The sequence below is a fragment of the Populus euphratica genome, unplaced genomic scaffold, assembly GCF_000495115.2.
Source record: "Populus euphratica unplaced genomic scaffold, PopEup_1.0 scaffold73.1, whole genome shotgun sequence".
Taxonomy (NCBI): Eukaryota; Viridiplantae; Streptophyta; class Magnoliopsida; order Malpighiales; family Salicaceae; genus Populus; species Populus euphratica.
In genome coordinates, this window is record NW_011499895.1 from 544,723 (window position 1) to 560,290 (window position 15,568).

Genomic DNA, 15,568 nt, shown 5'->3' on the forward strand with positions numbered 1-15,568 from the left:
TTTTTTTTTTCTATTAACATTTCAATTCTCATAAATTATATAGATAGATAAATAGTTTTTTTTTTAAACTTGATCAAAGATTTAATTTGCAATCTTGAAAAATCAAAATACATAGAAACTCCACTTAATACATTGTTAGTACTTAGCATTTTAAGTTTTTTACGGGTTGTTTGAATTGAGATTAATTTAAAAAATTTTAATGAAATATTATGTATTGAACCATTTGAATATTAAAAAGTAAATTTCAAATAAATTCAATCTTTAAAAATTATATAATAATAAATTAGAGACTAATCCCTCTTAATTAATGTTTAAACTAACCTTTTAAAATACTCATCTATCTATTTATTAAAAAAATATAAATACAATAAAATAAAATATTTTTTTTTAATAAATATCAATTGAATGAACAATGGTGATCTTTGACATGCTTTTCAATTTTTTTTTTAATCTAGTGTGAGACACAAGAAAAGCATAAGATAAAAACCGGAGACAGCAAGTAAATTACAGCTCTAAACCGACTGTCCCAGTCAACATCACTCCCTCACTCAACCAAGAACCCCAATCTTCTCTTTCTCCCTCTCACTCATTCGCTCTCTCTTTCGATCTCTAGAAATAGAGAGAATTCAATTCTCTTCCATAATAGATCACATTTTCTCTGCAATTTTCCCTTCCATTTTTCTCAAGAAAAAACAAAACAAAAAAAGGAAGAAAATGAAAATTCCAAGTAGTGCAGAGAAATGTGTCAGCTTTATTTACCATGTGGCGGTGTTCGATTGACTGAAACGACACAGTTTAAAAACCTTACCTTTTTTAAGGAGGTAACAGTACCTTTCTCTCTCTTTCCATCTCGTTTTTAACAATGCAGAATGGAATCATTGTGTTTCGAGGCTTATTTTGAATATACAATGGAGGACCTTTTGTAGTTTACTGTGATTTTTTTCTTCTTGTAGTGTATAAAAATCCTGTCTTTGATGAATAGTTGTAGTTATTTTGGTGTGTTTGGAAGTGGGTTGCTTTTAAAAGTGAGTAATTGGGGCTGATTTGAGGGAAAAAGTTCAGGGATTTTTGTGTTTTTATTTGAGGTTCAGTGGAGTGAGCCCTAGTGGTGGTTGAAGTGTAAATTTGTTGAAAAGGTAAGATATTTTTTGGGAGCTTCAGGGTTTGGCTGGTGAATGAGGGTACTGGAGGTGGATAGCTGTAATGGGTTTGTGATATTTAAGCGTTTTGTGCTGGTTGGAGAGTCAGTTATTTTGCAAAATGGGGTCTTAGTGAATTCTCTTGGTGGGTTTCTGGTGCTTGTGTTTAATTTGAGGAGGATTTGAGAGAAGCTTGATAAATTTGGAAATCTCGGGTGGCTTTGAGGTGAACAAGGTGAAGATCTCTTGAAAAACAGTGTCAAATTGAAGTTGGTTTGGACAATGTCAGGAGCTCCAAGAGTGAGGTCATTGAATGTGGCTGACTCTGAGGCCAGGCCTGTGTTAGGACCTACTGGAAACACTAAGGCAGGGCCATTGATGAGTGCTCGGAAACCTGCCTCAAAGCAATTAAGAAAGGATGGGAAATCGCCTGAGGAGGTTAAATTAGGGGAAGAGAAGAAAGTCCTTACGGTCCCCACTGTCGGTAATTTGTCCCCCAAATCACTTTCTGGCAATTTTTCTTCAGTGCTTCGCCGCCATGAACAGTTGTTGCATTCGAATTTGTCACTAAATGCTTCTTGTTCATCTGATGCTTCCACTGATTCATTTCATAGCCGAGCATCTACTGGGAGGTTGATTCGGTCAAATAATGTAGGGACTAGAAGGAAGCAGTATGTTTCAAAGCCAAGAAGTGTTGTTTCTGATGGGGGTTTAGAATCTCTACCTTCTTCTGATGGTTTACAGTCCAAGAAAAGTTGTGCCTGGGTGACACCAAATACTGGTATGTTCTCACTTCTTTGATTTAATTCCCCCCCCCCCACCTTTTTTTATGAAAGATACAGTTCAATTGTGACACTGATAATATGCAGAGCCTTGCAAACTGTATATATTAACTGTTATCAGTTTGTCTTTCTGAACCATATAAAAAATTTACCAGAGATCTCGTTTGAGTTTAATGCTATGAATGTGGAATAGGTTTGGGTAGTTTATATTGGAAGTTCTGTTTTACATACCTTTTAAGTTCCCAGCACCAAAATGAAGCATATTTTGGAAGTGCTATAGTTAGTGCTATTCGTAGTGCTTATATGGAGTTGCATTGCAAGGCGAGACATTTCTATGATATGTGATGGTTTTGGTTGAATAGATGATGCCGCCCTGCTTTCCACTGCTTCACTCAAATGTTGTTTCTGAAACTTGGTTCAGACATTCAGTTAACCGTGATTTCTTCTTGGAATCAACCTCATAAAAGTTGGTTCAATTACCAAGTTGAACTCATTTTATTAACTGGAGGTCAATTATGATTGCTAAAGAACTGAGTTAAACCAGCTGAAAACTGGGCTTGATTTATTTATGGATTGTTCTAAACAAGTGTTGTGTTAATATAACAAATATAATTTGATGCTACTCCTAATTTGTAAAGCTTGCTAAGTGCTCTTTGTAGTAGATTTTAAGAATTTGATGCAACTATCGGGCTATAGCTCCATAGGTAGTCATTTTTACTTTCCATCATGCTGATTTATTGACTTGGACTGTCTGGTTTAGATTTGCAAGCTTTTTTCCTTTCAACCATAACTATTTAATAGTAGATAATATGGAACATATATTTTTCGTGATTTTTGGAATTTTTTCCACAAACATGGATGCTTGCTGTATGTTTGTGCTTTCAGTTTCGTGTCTTAAGAGTACATATTTTGATTAAATAATGAAATTATGCAGTTTTTCATTCTCTTTTCCTTGCTGTTGTATAATATGCCTCATCCAATGTTTCATGTTGGTGTTAGAAAGGAATGCACAAGTCTGGTAAATTGAAATTGCTTTCTTGTATCATTTCTGTGAAAAAAAAATGAAAGACATTGTGCACTTGCCTTTTGTAAATATTGACTGGATTCAATTTCATGTTTGATGGAGGTAATGATCAAAGCATATAATTGTCTCTTAGGAATTGTTGTGTCATGTGTTATTTAAGCATGTCAATTTGCTATATAGCATTGTCCACATGCTTTAGCCATGCTTATTTTGGATTTAATTGCTGACTGGTTTTCATATCGAAACCAGATCCATGTTATACCGCTTTCCATGATGAAGAATGGGGACTCCCAGTACATGATGACAGGTATTTAATTGCAATATTGTTCGCATCTGTCTGTTTGTTAAAAGATCTGTCTTTCCTGATATTATGGTCTGTTTTAACTGTTATTTGTTTGCTACTTTTGTCCGCATGCAGGAAGTTGTTCGAGCTTCTTGTCCTTTCAGGTGCTTTGGCTGAACTTACCTGGCCTGCTATTCTAAGCAAAAGGCACATGTTTAGGTACTTCGCCTATTCAAGTTCCTATATGTTACAGCAACCAACATGCTCATTAATGAACTCTGACCATCCGCATCATTTGTCCTTTTAGTTGCAGTCTCCTCCTTATCTTAATTGTATTGCTAGATAGAGTTTATAAAAAACTTTTATTTGCAGGGAAGTTTTTGCAGATTTTGATCCAATTGCAGTCTCAAAATTTAACGAGAAGAAGATCATAGCACCTGGAAGCACTGCATCTTCCCTGTTATCAGAGCTTAAGCTCCGTGCTATCATTGAGAATGCTCGCCAAATATCCAAGGTAGATTCTCATTTTTTAAGCATTGATTTATTCTGAATAGCAGAAAGATGTGTTTACATAGGACACTGTAAATTGTGCTTATATGTGGAAGATAGAAAGAGTAGCCTGGCCATCCAAGTAAAGCCAAATTTAATCCTGGTTTTTGACGTTACCCTGAGTTTAGATGAGTGTTAAAAATCATAACTGGTAGAGCTCGTTTTGTGCTTCAATATCCTAGTGCTGATTACCTTAATTAGATCAGTGCAGTCGTAATGGGGACCGCTCATGATATTCTCTTATTTTTGTAAGTATTAAATGGCACATAATGTGAGCTTAATGATTACTCGATCAGTTTGGTTTGGTGAAAAGTAGTTGCGTGGTGGTCCTGAGTTCCCCTGCAATTTGCATGAACCATATAGGACAAACTATACTATTGCAACCAAACAGCTTGACCTAACTTTATCTTATCTCAAGAGTTGCTCATGCAACCTAATTATTCCTTTTCTTCAAGATGCCAGCTTGGTTGGTTGGTAGCTTACAAATGATTTATCTGACTTGATGACTTCCAGTCATTAACCCCTTTAACTTTGTTAATGAAGTCAGCCATGATTACTTGCTCCATGTATTTGCCATGATTATCATTTGCAATTAACTTTTTACAGGTTTTGTTGATGCCAGGTCATTGATGAGTTTGGGTCCTTTGACAAGTATATTTGGAGCTTTGTGAACTACAAGCCTATAGTTAGCAGATTCCGGTATCCGCGACAGGTCCCTGTGAAAACTCCCAAAGCAGATGCGATAAGCAAGGACCTTGTAAGAAGAGGGTTCCGCTCTGTGGGGCCCACAGTCATCTACTCGTTCATGCAGGTAGCCGGGGTAACAAACGATCACCTCATTAGCTGCTTCAGATTCCAGGAGTGTATAGATGCAGCAGAATGGAAAGAAGAAAACGGCATCAAGTCTGAAGATGTGAAAACCGATGACATCATGGAATCCAAACTATCCATAGCTATTGATGAATTGAGTTTCTCCTCGGAATGATGGAGGTGGCACTTGGAACACCATGTTCAGACAGCAGTTTACCCTAGTAACTGATTCTCAGCTGTTCTTCGGGCAGCAATGAATATGTTTTTTTTTTTTTTTTGTATAAATTTTAATGAATTCCAATGCATATTACGGATTCCTAGATTGTAGATTACTAAAAACGAATTAAATCAACAGATGAATGGACTGTAGATGGGGCCTGTTCGAGCGAGCCTTGAAAAATTAATGTTGATTTTTTGTACAGTTGAAATAGCCGGTGATCTGAATCATCTTTTGAACCCAACTTGGACATGAGGAAGCAGAGTTTACCATTTATCATTTCTGTGAAAAAGAGAGGAAACGTAATTTGTAGGAGAATTGTGTTGTTGTAATTGATTGCATACATCCGACAATCAAGTTCTATTTATTAAAAAAAAGGTACCAATACAAAATATATTGATTGCTTATAATTTTAATATTTCGTTCATGCATGTATGAGCATGATAGAAAGTTAATATCCATAATAATGTATTTTTATTGAGGCTATTAACAATAATAATACAACTAAAAACCACAAAATTAGAATAAAGTATTTAATCATATGTAAGTTGATAGAATGTTCTTTGAAGCATGAAAACAAAGGTGGAGATTTTACCAAATATATTCATTGATATTAATAATACTATATAATTATATTATAAAAAAATTATATCATAGCATAATATTTATAAAAGAAGATCACATGATAATATAATATTTATAGAATTTGATTATATTTTTAATTTCATTTCTAATAATTTTTAGCTGATATTATTGTATACTTAGAGAGCAATGAATACTAAAAACTTTTTCATATGAATTTTATATGAATTTTGTACGTTGATGAAATTACAAATAATTTAATGAAACAATAATAATATATTTTTATAAAATATTATTTATTTTATAATATAATAATAATTAAATCTACTATATTTTAATAAAAAAATCATCAATATTAATATATATATATATATATAATTATTTTATTACTGACCTTAATTTAAAAAATATTTTTAATTAAATACATTAAATTATCTTTTATTCATCTAAACTTCAATCATAATTTTACCTAAAAATATCTTATCAAATCAACCTTCACTGCAAATATTTTTTATAATTTTTTTTTTTAAAAGAGCTACCGCAAACACTTGCTTCATGCTCATGATCTTGCGGGTGGACAGCCTCAGAATTTGCGTGACAGCTCAAATCTCTCAGCTGATCAGTGGAGACAATTTGATGTCCCCTTAGGGCAAGACATGCTTGTAGGGTATGCATGTTTCAGGATTTGAATAAAATAAAATAAAATAATGACTGGTGGATACACTGACTTGGGAGATCTTCCTTGCCCCAAATCATTTTATATGATCCTAGCGATCTGGGGAGGAGGAGAACTGAGACCATAATTGATGGATGCCTGCTCTTGCAAATCCTTGAAGTTCTCCTCCACTCTTGTATGTGTATATTCTGAAGTCATCTTCTTTGCAAGCATCAGATATTAGCTGTCCAATTTTTTCTACAAATGCAGTTTTCTTTCAGACTATCTGCAGGCTAGTTTTTGTACATCAAAACAAAGTCTCTCCTCTATCAGATCTTAAACAAAAAAAAAAAAAAATTCATTATATTGAATTTCTAGTAATTTCTACCTGTCTTGAGCATCCGATGTCTACCACAGAAAAAATGAGAAAGCTGCTCGCAGATATGGAGATATTGAAAGGGGTCTCAATCAAGACAAGGAAAAGCGGATGCCAACAAATTCTCCGTTTTCCTCTACTATTAGGCTGTTTCAGAGTCGGGAGGGTGTACAACACCAAATATACAGATGAAATACTGAAGAAGAAAAAGAGAAAAGACATCCTCAAACCTGATAATTTACAGTGAAAGAAAGCTACATGATTTTCATATAAATGAGGGCAGCCCACTGGTAATCTTTATACTGTAACCTAGACAGAAAGGATCTTTTCAGCTTTTCAGCAAGGTTTGATTTCAAACCCAATGCTCAGAAGCGTCCGAGCTGATTCTATCGCCGCCTCCTTCTCACCCCCGAGATCAAGGGTTTCACCAGTTAATTCGCCTTCTTTGCCCACCGACCACTGGGTCGAAGCAACTTGGTTTTGCAATGTATCTGTTTTCTTAAGTGGCAAGCTGCTCGAGGATGCAGCAGCAGCAGGAAGCGGAGCACTTGGTGGGCCATGTCGCTTCTTTGGTACAGGCATGTCATGGTCATGTACTCCCTTATATGTTATAATGACAGCGTTCGTGTTATCTACTGCTGTTTCAATGTGCTTTCGGACAGGACATCCAGCAGAAGTGCATCGATAATAGTTCCTGTAAAATTCATTCAAGCAACAAATCAGAAGCATGATTCAATACAGGAGCCAGTTTATATTTTGAAGTTACAACTCGGATTGCCGAAGGAAATGCATCATGTAAGGCTTTTGAGCTGGTTATTATTCTGGAAGTCACTCCCTCAATTTAATGAGGTCGAGATTCAATAAAAATCCTTGATCACAGAGTTTAAATCATTGGCTCTAAAGAGTCATTTAAATAGAGGGACAGATATCGCATGCAAAAGCAATGTTGTAAAGCCCGTGCAGCAAGGTGGTTTTCAGGGATCTAACTCAAAAGTATATCAATAGGCATAGACAAGTGACGATCTAGAGGAAGTAAGCACAGGACCAGTTTCTATCTGGCAGTTTCCCTACTTTACAAGTCACTCACATGGCATGCTTTGCAAGACATGCAGTTGTGGGGTTAAGAGTTAAACCTCAATCCCATCAAGTATACAAGTCCTGGTCTGGTTATTGATTGATAAACCAACTTGAGTCAACGTGCAAGATTAGTGCTTGAATTTTCTCATAGAAACATTGGTGCTTGAATTTTCTCATAGAAACAACCATGGCACTGAAATGACCTCAGTTGCCAGAATAGGTATTAGGTTTTTTTTATTCTTCCAAATATGAAATACCATCTATTTTGAACTAAAAATAAGTACCCTCAGAGTTTTCTGAACTGAGACTCTTGGAACAGTTCAATACAAAGCGCCTCTAGCATTTACATGAAATGATAGCTGAGACCACATGCATTGACCAAAAACCCTAAGGTTCTTATAGAGTTGTTATTTGAGCACGCTAAAGATGCTATCATCTTGTAAAGATCGGATTGAGTGGGCTGAAATACATCCAAGTTTTTTTCTTCCAAGAATGAATGTGCTTACAAAGTATGAAAACAGTGACATACCTGCACAAAATGGAACAATACACGGTGCAAACATAAGTGCATGAATATGAATAAGTCAACTCCACCCCTTTGAATCATCAAGCATTAGTTACTCCTTTACCTCAACTATTGGTTTTTCTAAATAGTAACTAAGGGCATTTTGGGTATAATAAGGAGTTTCTGTCATATCTTCAAACATTTGGGTGGTTCGTGTAATTTCATGATACCTAGGTGGGTTATTGTAATTTACCCGTATTAGAATACTGTTCCATCTGAAGCTTTCATGCCACCTCTGGAATAGGTAAAGCACAAATCTTAGCAATCTCCACAAAAGGAAGCCGAGCTTTCAGAGCTCTGATGGCCTATCATTATGACAGTACCAAATGAACCAAGTCACCACCGCTTTACACTAACAGCAGTGCCTCATGAGAGTCTGCCATACCTTCATCTGACTATCCACAATCAGAATTCAGAAAAACAGCTGTTCACACAAGGCACACCTTCAAAAACACATATCAAATTTTATCCCTCTCTTTTCAAGCAACCCCCCCCTCAAGCTCCTGAAAATAATCAAGCTCACCTCAAAATTTATCATTTGAAAGTGGCTCATAATACAGTTCCACTGCCCTTTACTCAGCAGATAATCAAGAGAGAGACCTCAAGCTACTTCCAATCCTCAAGTTCCAGCAAACTTCAGGCTCCCTAGTGCTCGTTCCTCCTACCCCATTGAGAAAAGAAAAGGAAGAAAAAAGGAAGAAGCAAGAGAATCACCAAAACTTAAGAGGCAATCACTGCACTGTCTCAACATGTCATTTGCACAATGATATCCATCAGGGTGGCAGGGATGCAGAAGATAACACAAATCCCAAATTCCTTATTTACAACTATATTGAAATAAATGCGGAAAACACCCTACCAACTTCATTTGGTTGTTTGGTATTATAAGTGCTCCAGTCATGTTACAAGGAGTAACTAGCACGGATACAGATCTAGAGAACATGATTTTATGAGAAACACCCTATAGGCCATAAGTGCTTTAGTCATTTATAGGTTGGAAAATAATTTCACTCCAGCCAAACCTAAAAGCACTTCAACATATATGCCATCTAGAATTTTCCACATGTTGTCCATGAAAATGTCTGATAGCTAAGAACAAGGATATTATCAAGGTTCAACATGTAATCAAACCAACCGAGCAGCTAATAGTGTGAGCATTGCAAAAAACAAAAACAGACAACAAACTAAAACTTTGCAAATCAAAACCACACTGCATTTTATAAGAACAGATAACAAACTGAAACTTTGCAATTCAAAATCATACTGTATTTTATGTACCATTGTCAAATGATATCTTATTGATTTATTAAATCAAAATTGTTACAAATACACAGAAAAAACAAGAAATAAACATGAACCTGGGATGGGGATTTCCCTTCACCATCTTCTGTCCATACTTCCGCCATCTATATCCATCACCTGAGATCCCCATGTCACCTGCTGCATGCACGACAAATTTAGTTTTTTTTCCAGGTTTTAAAACAGCCTTTGAACACTCTAAGTTTCCCTTCTTCAATCTGGTCAGAAATGAGCAAAAAAAAAATATTAAATCTCCAACAGTGCTTTACAGAAGAACAGTGAGAAGTGCTAACATCACTAAGAAATAAAATTTGTGGAAACCAAATTGATGGGAAAACTTGCCTTCGTTTTGGCTCAGGTTCACCTACATCCTCCTCTTTGTTTTGAGTTTCCTTGTTCTCATCTGAGCTGCTTGAACTCTGTCGTTTTCTTTCAGAAACTGTCAGTGTTTCTTGTGCAGGTTCCATTGACAATGTGACTGGTTCTGAATCCTTGAGCATTCTGACAGTACGCTCAGTCACAGTAGTCTGCAAAATAGGCCCAACAGATAATCCACTCCTACTTTCCCTAGTGCTGTTATTCTTCCGAGGTGGATGACTGTGCATTCCTTTATTAACAATCTCTATCACACGGCCTGAGTGATCAGAACATTCGATCTTTTTAGCACAGCAGTCAGAATAAGTACACTTGTAATAACTTCGAGAACCTTTAGGACTCTTCACTTGCTTCTGACCATATTTCCGCCAGTTGTACCCATCTGGAATTGATGTCCTTGCTACAGGAACATGGAGAGCCTTAAGCTTGGCAGAACTTTGGTGCCCTGCTTCTGGTATACATGCATTCTTAACCTCTGGGGGAGACAATCTTTTTTCTGGTGGAGTTGGACTTGGAGCAGATGGTATAGGTTGTGTAACAGAAGTTAGTGATAGTTCTGACGAGGAAGTTGGGCATGCAGAAGGTGGAAGCTGATTTTGGGTCTGGGATTTAGCGCTCTGGGCTGTTACGCTTCCCAGAACTTCCTGTTGCGACAACCCTACTTGCTCCTATGAAAAAAAGAAAGAAAATGCACAACTAAAAAAATCATAGATTTGACAGACTTAAATTGTACTAAGCAGGTAAAAGTTTGTGAATATGATCTAATGTTCATGCAAATGGGAAGTTCACTAGAGTGTACATCGAGAAATTTGAGGAAAGGCATAAGTGCTCTCACTGACTTATTGTGATTTGTGAGGTTGGGCCATGCCTCAGAAACATTGTTTTATATATGATCCAACACATTTAAAAGTTGTTCTAAACCTTGCCAGCAGGCAAAAACATTAAAAAGAAAACTACCGAGTAATGTGAAACAAAGAAATTTGTATGTCACATTGAGAGTGTTGGTTCTGATCACTCGGGTCAGAAACCAAGTTGAAATTCATCACAGAATTTACTAACTGACAAAATCTTCACCCCTTCTGATTTCAGAGACAACCACAAGACCCAGAAATCAAACTCTCTGTCAATGGCATATTAACTTCCAGGTTATACTCAAAATCAAAATCATTGAAATTTCCTTATTGATGCTTAAGTTGAGTCTCTCCTTCCGGTTTTAAAAGTTTTCACTGACAATCAATAACTTTTAGTGATAAAACCTAAACCCTCAGAACAAATTACTTCATCATCTCCTTAAATCCTAGAACTAAAACTTTCCATCAGTAACAACAAATTACACACCAGTTCTCAAAAAATTCTATTTATACAGATAAATTTTGAAGACTACGCGTTAGTTACATGCATATAGAAATAATTAAAGTATCACAAATTGTTAAAAAAATGATCACAAAAGAAAGGGGAATAAATAAATAAATTATCTTGCGCGCCTACCTTGAATTCAGGTTCCACGTGCGTTTTCAATGCTGAATTTCCTTTCAAACCTGCCAGATCATCTACAGAAATTCAAAAAAAAAACACAAACAAAAAAAAATAAATAAAGAAGAAACCTACCTACATGCTGATCATTCTCCTTCGATAGTATCGCCGTGGAAGAAGACGGCACCCCCGTTAGGGTTTCCACTTGCCCCTCCCTCATCTCCTCCTCCACCTGCGAACTAGGCAACTCGACAAGTTGCTGCAACTCACTGAGTTGACTCTCCTCCTCCTCCCCAATACAATCGCCTTCTAGTTCCTCTTCTTCTACAAAATTACCGTTGTTTTGTTCATTTCCTTGTCGTTTCTGTTCATTATTTTGTACTTCGAGAGCTTCGAAGCTCTCACTCTCTGCCATGGCCACTTGAGTAAAGTTCGAGAACAGTTACAACAGCCCTTTATACACTGTACCGAAATGGAAAACCGAAACCGATTAATCGGCTTTTTAGATGCTATGCTTTGCTTTTCCAGTGAGGGTATCTGTGTCTTTGACTAGAATTGACTCGTGGTTTTTTGAGTACGTGACGTGAGTGTTGGGAACCAACGCCGTTCATTTCTCCGTTTGTTTAGGTAATCGTGACTCGTGGGTTCGCTTAACGGCGCAGGTGGCCGTTTTTCGTCTCGCATCTTAATCCTACACGCACACAGTCAGGAGTAAATTATAAATTATAGGATACGGTGGACACTAGCAAACATCTCAAGGATATGTATTTATTATTATTATTATTATTATTTGAATTGAATTGAATTGAATTTTTGACTAAGAGGAAGCTTGGGACATGGGGAATCAATAAGATGGACGGACCAGATGAGAAAGAAGTATGATTGCTTTTAAATAATGATAGGAACTTGGCATGCGGTGGTACATTCATTAATGGTGGAGGAAGAGAAGAAATATCACATGTGTTGGCTGGAATGCAGGAAGCATGATGGTACTCCGACAACATGAGACATTCTAGTTTTTTGGAAAATATTTGCAACAAACATGTAAGATCTTGTTGAAACATCAATTGCTTTTTCATGAAGTGCTAAAAGGAAAACGGAGGTTTTTTTTTAATATATACATATATATATATGGAAAACGGAGGTTTTTTTTTTAATATATATATGGTAAAAAATAACTATTACAATTTGGGTAATCGATAAAAAATAACTATTACAATTTGGGTAATCATTCAAATTCATTTATTATTGGATAATAATAATAATAATAATAATAAATTATACATATTGAATAAGTGTTATTTTACATAGCAACATTTTTAATTTATTATAATAAATGCTATGCCTAAAAAGTAAGGTATAAATTGATTTTAAGCATTAATAATTATTTTATTGATATTTATTTTTTTTAATTAAGTGGTAGTGAAACTCACAGGTTTAGTATGAATTATAATAATCAAATTACTATTTTATCATTGTAAAAAAAATCACACAACTTGGTCTTAAGTGTAGAAAGGGTTTTAATGGGATTCATTCGTCGTTATTGTATTGATTGGAAACAAATTTTTTTCTATTTTAAATATCTTATGAATCACATATCTTTTTTTATTTGAAGAAACTTCACCCCCTAAAAAGCGTATTTTATGGGTCCAGGTGAGCAAGTAAAACTCCGATTATCCCAGACACTTATAGAAAGAAGGGTTTTTCGGTCTCTTAACACTTTGACTATATGATAAAATGGCCTCATTGCTCTTGAAAACAAAAGGAATAAAACTTACAATTAAGGGTACTTGAGTCTTTTTCAAGCAATTTTTTTTTCATAATAACCTATTTAAATGAGAGTTAATTAAGTCTTTGGACATATATAAAAATAATCAAAGAATAAAAATGGTTAGCACATGTAACACACGCATTATAAAATTAGAAGTGCTCAACACTTTAGATGGTACATGTGGCATCTCTCGGTAGTTAAAATTTGCAATCCAAGATAGCTTTGGACGTGACACGTTGTCCTATTTACGATGAAGTGATGTGTGTTCATGGCAGAGCTATAATCGAGTTTTAATGAACTTTTTTTCTTTTTTTTTTCCTCTCTCTTTTCTATCTTAACCATAAATTTCTTGCCAACCCTTTTAAAAATCAATTATGTCCTTTAATTTATATTTATATCAAATTTAGACCATATTCTTTTAATTATTATTTGTTTTGCTTGTATTTTTTTTTAAGTTTATTTGTTTGAAATTTCATCCCTAGGTTTTTTATCTCATTTAAATTTTGTATACAATCTGGTCTTCATTATTTTAATTGTTTTTTTATCTTTTTTTTTTTTTTTTTTCAATTTCATTCCTCATCATTTTATTTCATTTAATTTTTGTATCCAATTTTGATAATTATTCTTTTGGTTTATATTTTTTTTATCCTTTTCTTAATTTTCAATTTAGTCCCTCATTGTTTTCTTTCATTTAGTTTTTATGCTAGGTTTGGTTCTTATTATTTTGATTTTTATTTGTTTTTTTTATGATTATGAATTTTGCTCAGTGATTTTTCAATGTTAGCCTTCTATTGGGTAATTCTAATCTTAAGACTCGGGTCATTGGTTTTGAAGATTAGCCAATTTAACTCCAGTATTTTTTATGTCCTTTTTTAAAATTAATTATTTTTCAATTTCATTATTTAAATTTAAATTATTTGGTTTTAAGTTTTGTAATTTTTTTATGTTTTTCTTTTTATGAAGTTATCATTGTCTCATATCTCGGGTCGTAGGTTTATTGGGTTAACCTTAGTTGAATCAGGTTTTTTTAACATTTATTTTTATCATTTGATTTTTCTCAATTTCATCATTCAACATTAAGTTATTGGACCTTGAGCTTCATGGATTTTTTTGCTTTTCTTTCTATGTGGTTATCTCGATCTCATATCCTAGGTCGCGGGTTTATCGAGTTAACCAAGGTTGGCTTGGTTTTATGTTTTAATATTTTTTTAATTGATTTTTTTATTAATTTTTTCTTTCATCATTTAATCTCATTAAGAGTTGACCTCTATTATTCCATTACATTCTTTTCTATATAGGATTATCCTGATCTCATGACCAAACCACGAGTTCGACATATTGACTCAAGTAAGGTTTTTTTATCCTTTAAAAAAAAAAATTAACATGATCAAATAATTGATGTCTTTTCTATCCTTTTTAAAAAAAAAATTTAACATGATCAAATAATTGATGTCTTTTCTGAAATACAAGGGAGTCAAAGTAATAATTAATCTAAAAAGACCAGGGTCAATTCATTGAGAGGTTAAAGATACAAAACCATAAATAATAAAAGAGATAGAGTTAAAAAGATCTAAAAGATGTGATATTAATATAAAGATTTAATAAAAATACAATAATTGTTTAGATGATTCACTAATGGTATTTCAATTAAGTATGGTTCAACCTCTTTCTATTACTTAACTAAAAATCACATACAAAGAAGGTTTCAATCAAATGATTTATCATTAATGATTCATTTTAAGTTATTAATATGATCATATTAATTATTTTTAATTACTTTATTTGAGTGACGCCAACACTTGTAAATATTGTCAAGTATTCATGGTGCTAACTTATATCAATAAGAAATCAAGATCGTTTCGTAGCATAGGCGTCGGTTTTACTTGCTATCTATGAAATAATTAAGTATTTGTTATAATAAGAATTATACACTATGAATCAAGACTCACCATTTAACAAAAAAAGGTATTAAGATTGATTAAGATAACAACTACAATACATGTTAACAACAAACTTTCTTGAATTGAAACTTAAAGTCCATATTGAGTTTGTGTACTTATTCTTACATCATTAGTGTAACCTTTTTCACATTGACAAAAATAAACATGATTATGAAGAAAAATATAAATAAATAAGATAAGAATATAGATATGTTTTAAATTAACTAAGTATAATAAAGAAAATAATAAGTATAAACAATAGATTAATGAGAATATAGCATAAAATAAAACTTAAATATCATAAAAAATTCAAATAAAGAAAACAAAAGTATGGATATAGATATAAAAACCAAGATGTATAAATGTATTGTAAATGTTTTCTTTTATAAGCTAAAACTTATAACTATTGATATAACGGGTAACTATTAATTTGGTGAATAACCATTGATTTGGTGGTTGGATAAAAAATCACTGAAAATATATTAATTTGAACAGATGGTCTCAATAAAAGTTATAGATAATTGTCTCGAATTTCCAAATCTAAAAGAATGGAATTATTTGGGATTCTAGAATTCAAGATATGAGGTAAATACCGAACAGTGTTTAAGTTGCATGATAAATTCAAACTTCTTTTTTATTGCTAAAATTTGA

General features: G+C 33.8%; 2 protein-coding genes across 4 annotated transcripts; one reads left to right on the plus strand and one right to left on the minus strand.

Moving 5' to 3' along the window:
• The first annotated feature begins 559 nt into the window (after positions 1 to 559).
• Positions 560 to 5,048, plus strand: LOC105131909 (uncharacterized). Of its 2 annotated transcripts, XM_011035105.1 has the most exons (6): positions 560 to 821; positions 954 to 1,920; positions 3,195 to 3,252; positions 3,364 to 3,447; positions 3,601 to 3,742; positions 4,400 to 5,048. In XM_011035105.1, exons 2-6 carry the CDS (start codon positions 1,422 to 1,424, stop codon positions 4,760 to 4,762), a joined length of 1,146 nt encoding a protein of 381 aa, XP_011033407.1. In that variant the 5' UTR covers positions 560 to 821; positions 954 to 1,421; the 3' UTR covers positions 4,763 to 5,048. The 2 variants fall into 2 exon arrangements, with proteins under 2 accessions (XP_011033407.1, XP_011033406.1); XM_011035104.1 differs by having other exon boundaries at positions 560 to 1,920.
• A 1,416-nt stretch (positions 5,049 to 6,464) lies between these two features.
• LOC105131911 (probable WRKY transcription factor 32) lies at positions 6,465 to 11,920 on the minus strand. Of its 2 annotated transcripts, none has more exons than XM_011035106.1 (5): positions 11,342 to 11,920; positions 11,222 to 11,283; positions 9,701 to 10,401; positions 9,418 to 9,576; positions 6,465 to 7,111 (listed from the first exon to the last, which is right to left on the minus strand). In XM_011035106.1, exons 1-5 carry the CDS (start codon positions 11,619 to 11,621, stop codon positions 6,754 to 6,756), a joined length of 1,560 nt encoding a protein of 519 aa, XP_011033408.1. In that variant the 5' UTR covers positions 11,622 to 11,920; the 3' UTR covers positions 6,465 to 6,753. The 2 variants fall into 2 exon arrangements, with proteins under 2 accessions (XP_011033408.1, XP_011033409.1); XM_011035107.1 differs by having other exon boundaries at positions 11,222 to 11,271; positions 11,342 to 11,919.
• Between the last annotated feature and the right edge of the window lie 3,648 nt (positions 11,921 to 15,568).

Excerpts from the sequence above, each read along its gene's own strand:
- LOC105131911 (XM_011035106.1), bottom strand. The coding sequence starts at position 11,621 with ATGGCAGAGAGTGAGAGCTTCGAAGCTCTCGAAGTACAAAATAATGAA. Across the intron at positions 11,284-11,341 it reads GGAGAATGATCAGCATGTAG|ATGATCTGGCAGGTTTGAAA; the intron begins GTAGGTTTCTTC and ends GAATTTCTGTAG. Across the intron at positions 9,577-9,700 it reads GAACCTGAGCCAAAACGAAG|ATTGAAGAAGGGAAACTTAG; the intron begins GCAAGTTTTCCC and ends ATTTCTGACCAG.
- LOC105131909 (XM_011035104.1), top strand. The coding sequence starts at position 1,422 with ATGTCAGGAGCTCCAAGAGTGAGGTCATTGAATGTGGCTGACTCTGAG. Across the intron at positions 3,253-3,363 it reads CTCCCAGTACATGATGACAG|GAAGTTGTTCGAGCTTCTTG; the intron begins GTATTTAATTGC and ends GTCCGCATGCAG. Across the intron at positions 3,448-3,600 it reads AGCAAAAGGCACATGTTTAG|GGAAGTTTTTGCAGATTTTG; the intron begins GTACTTCGCCTA and ends TTTTATTTGCAG.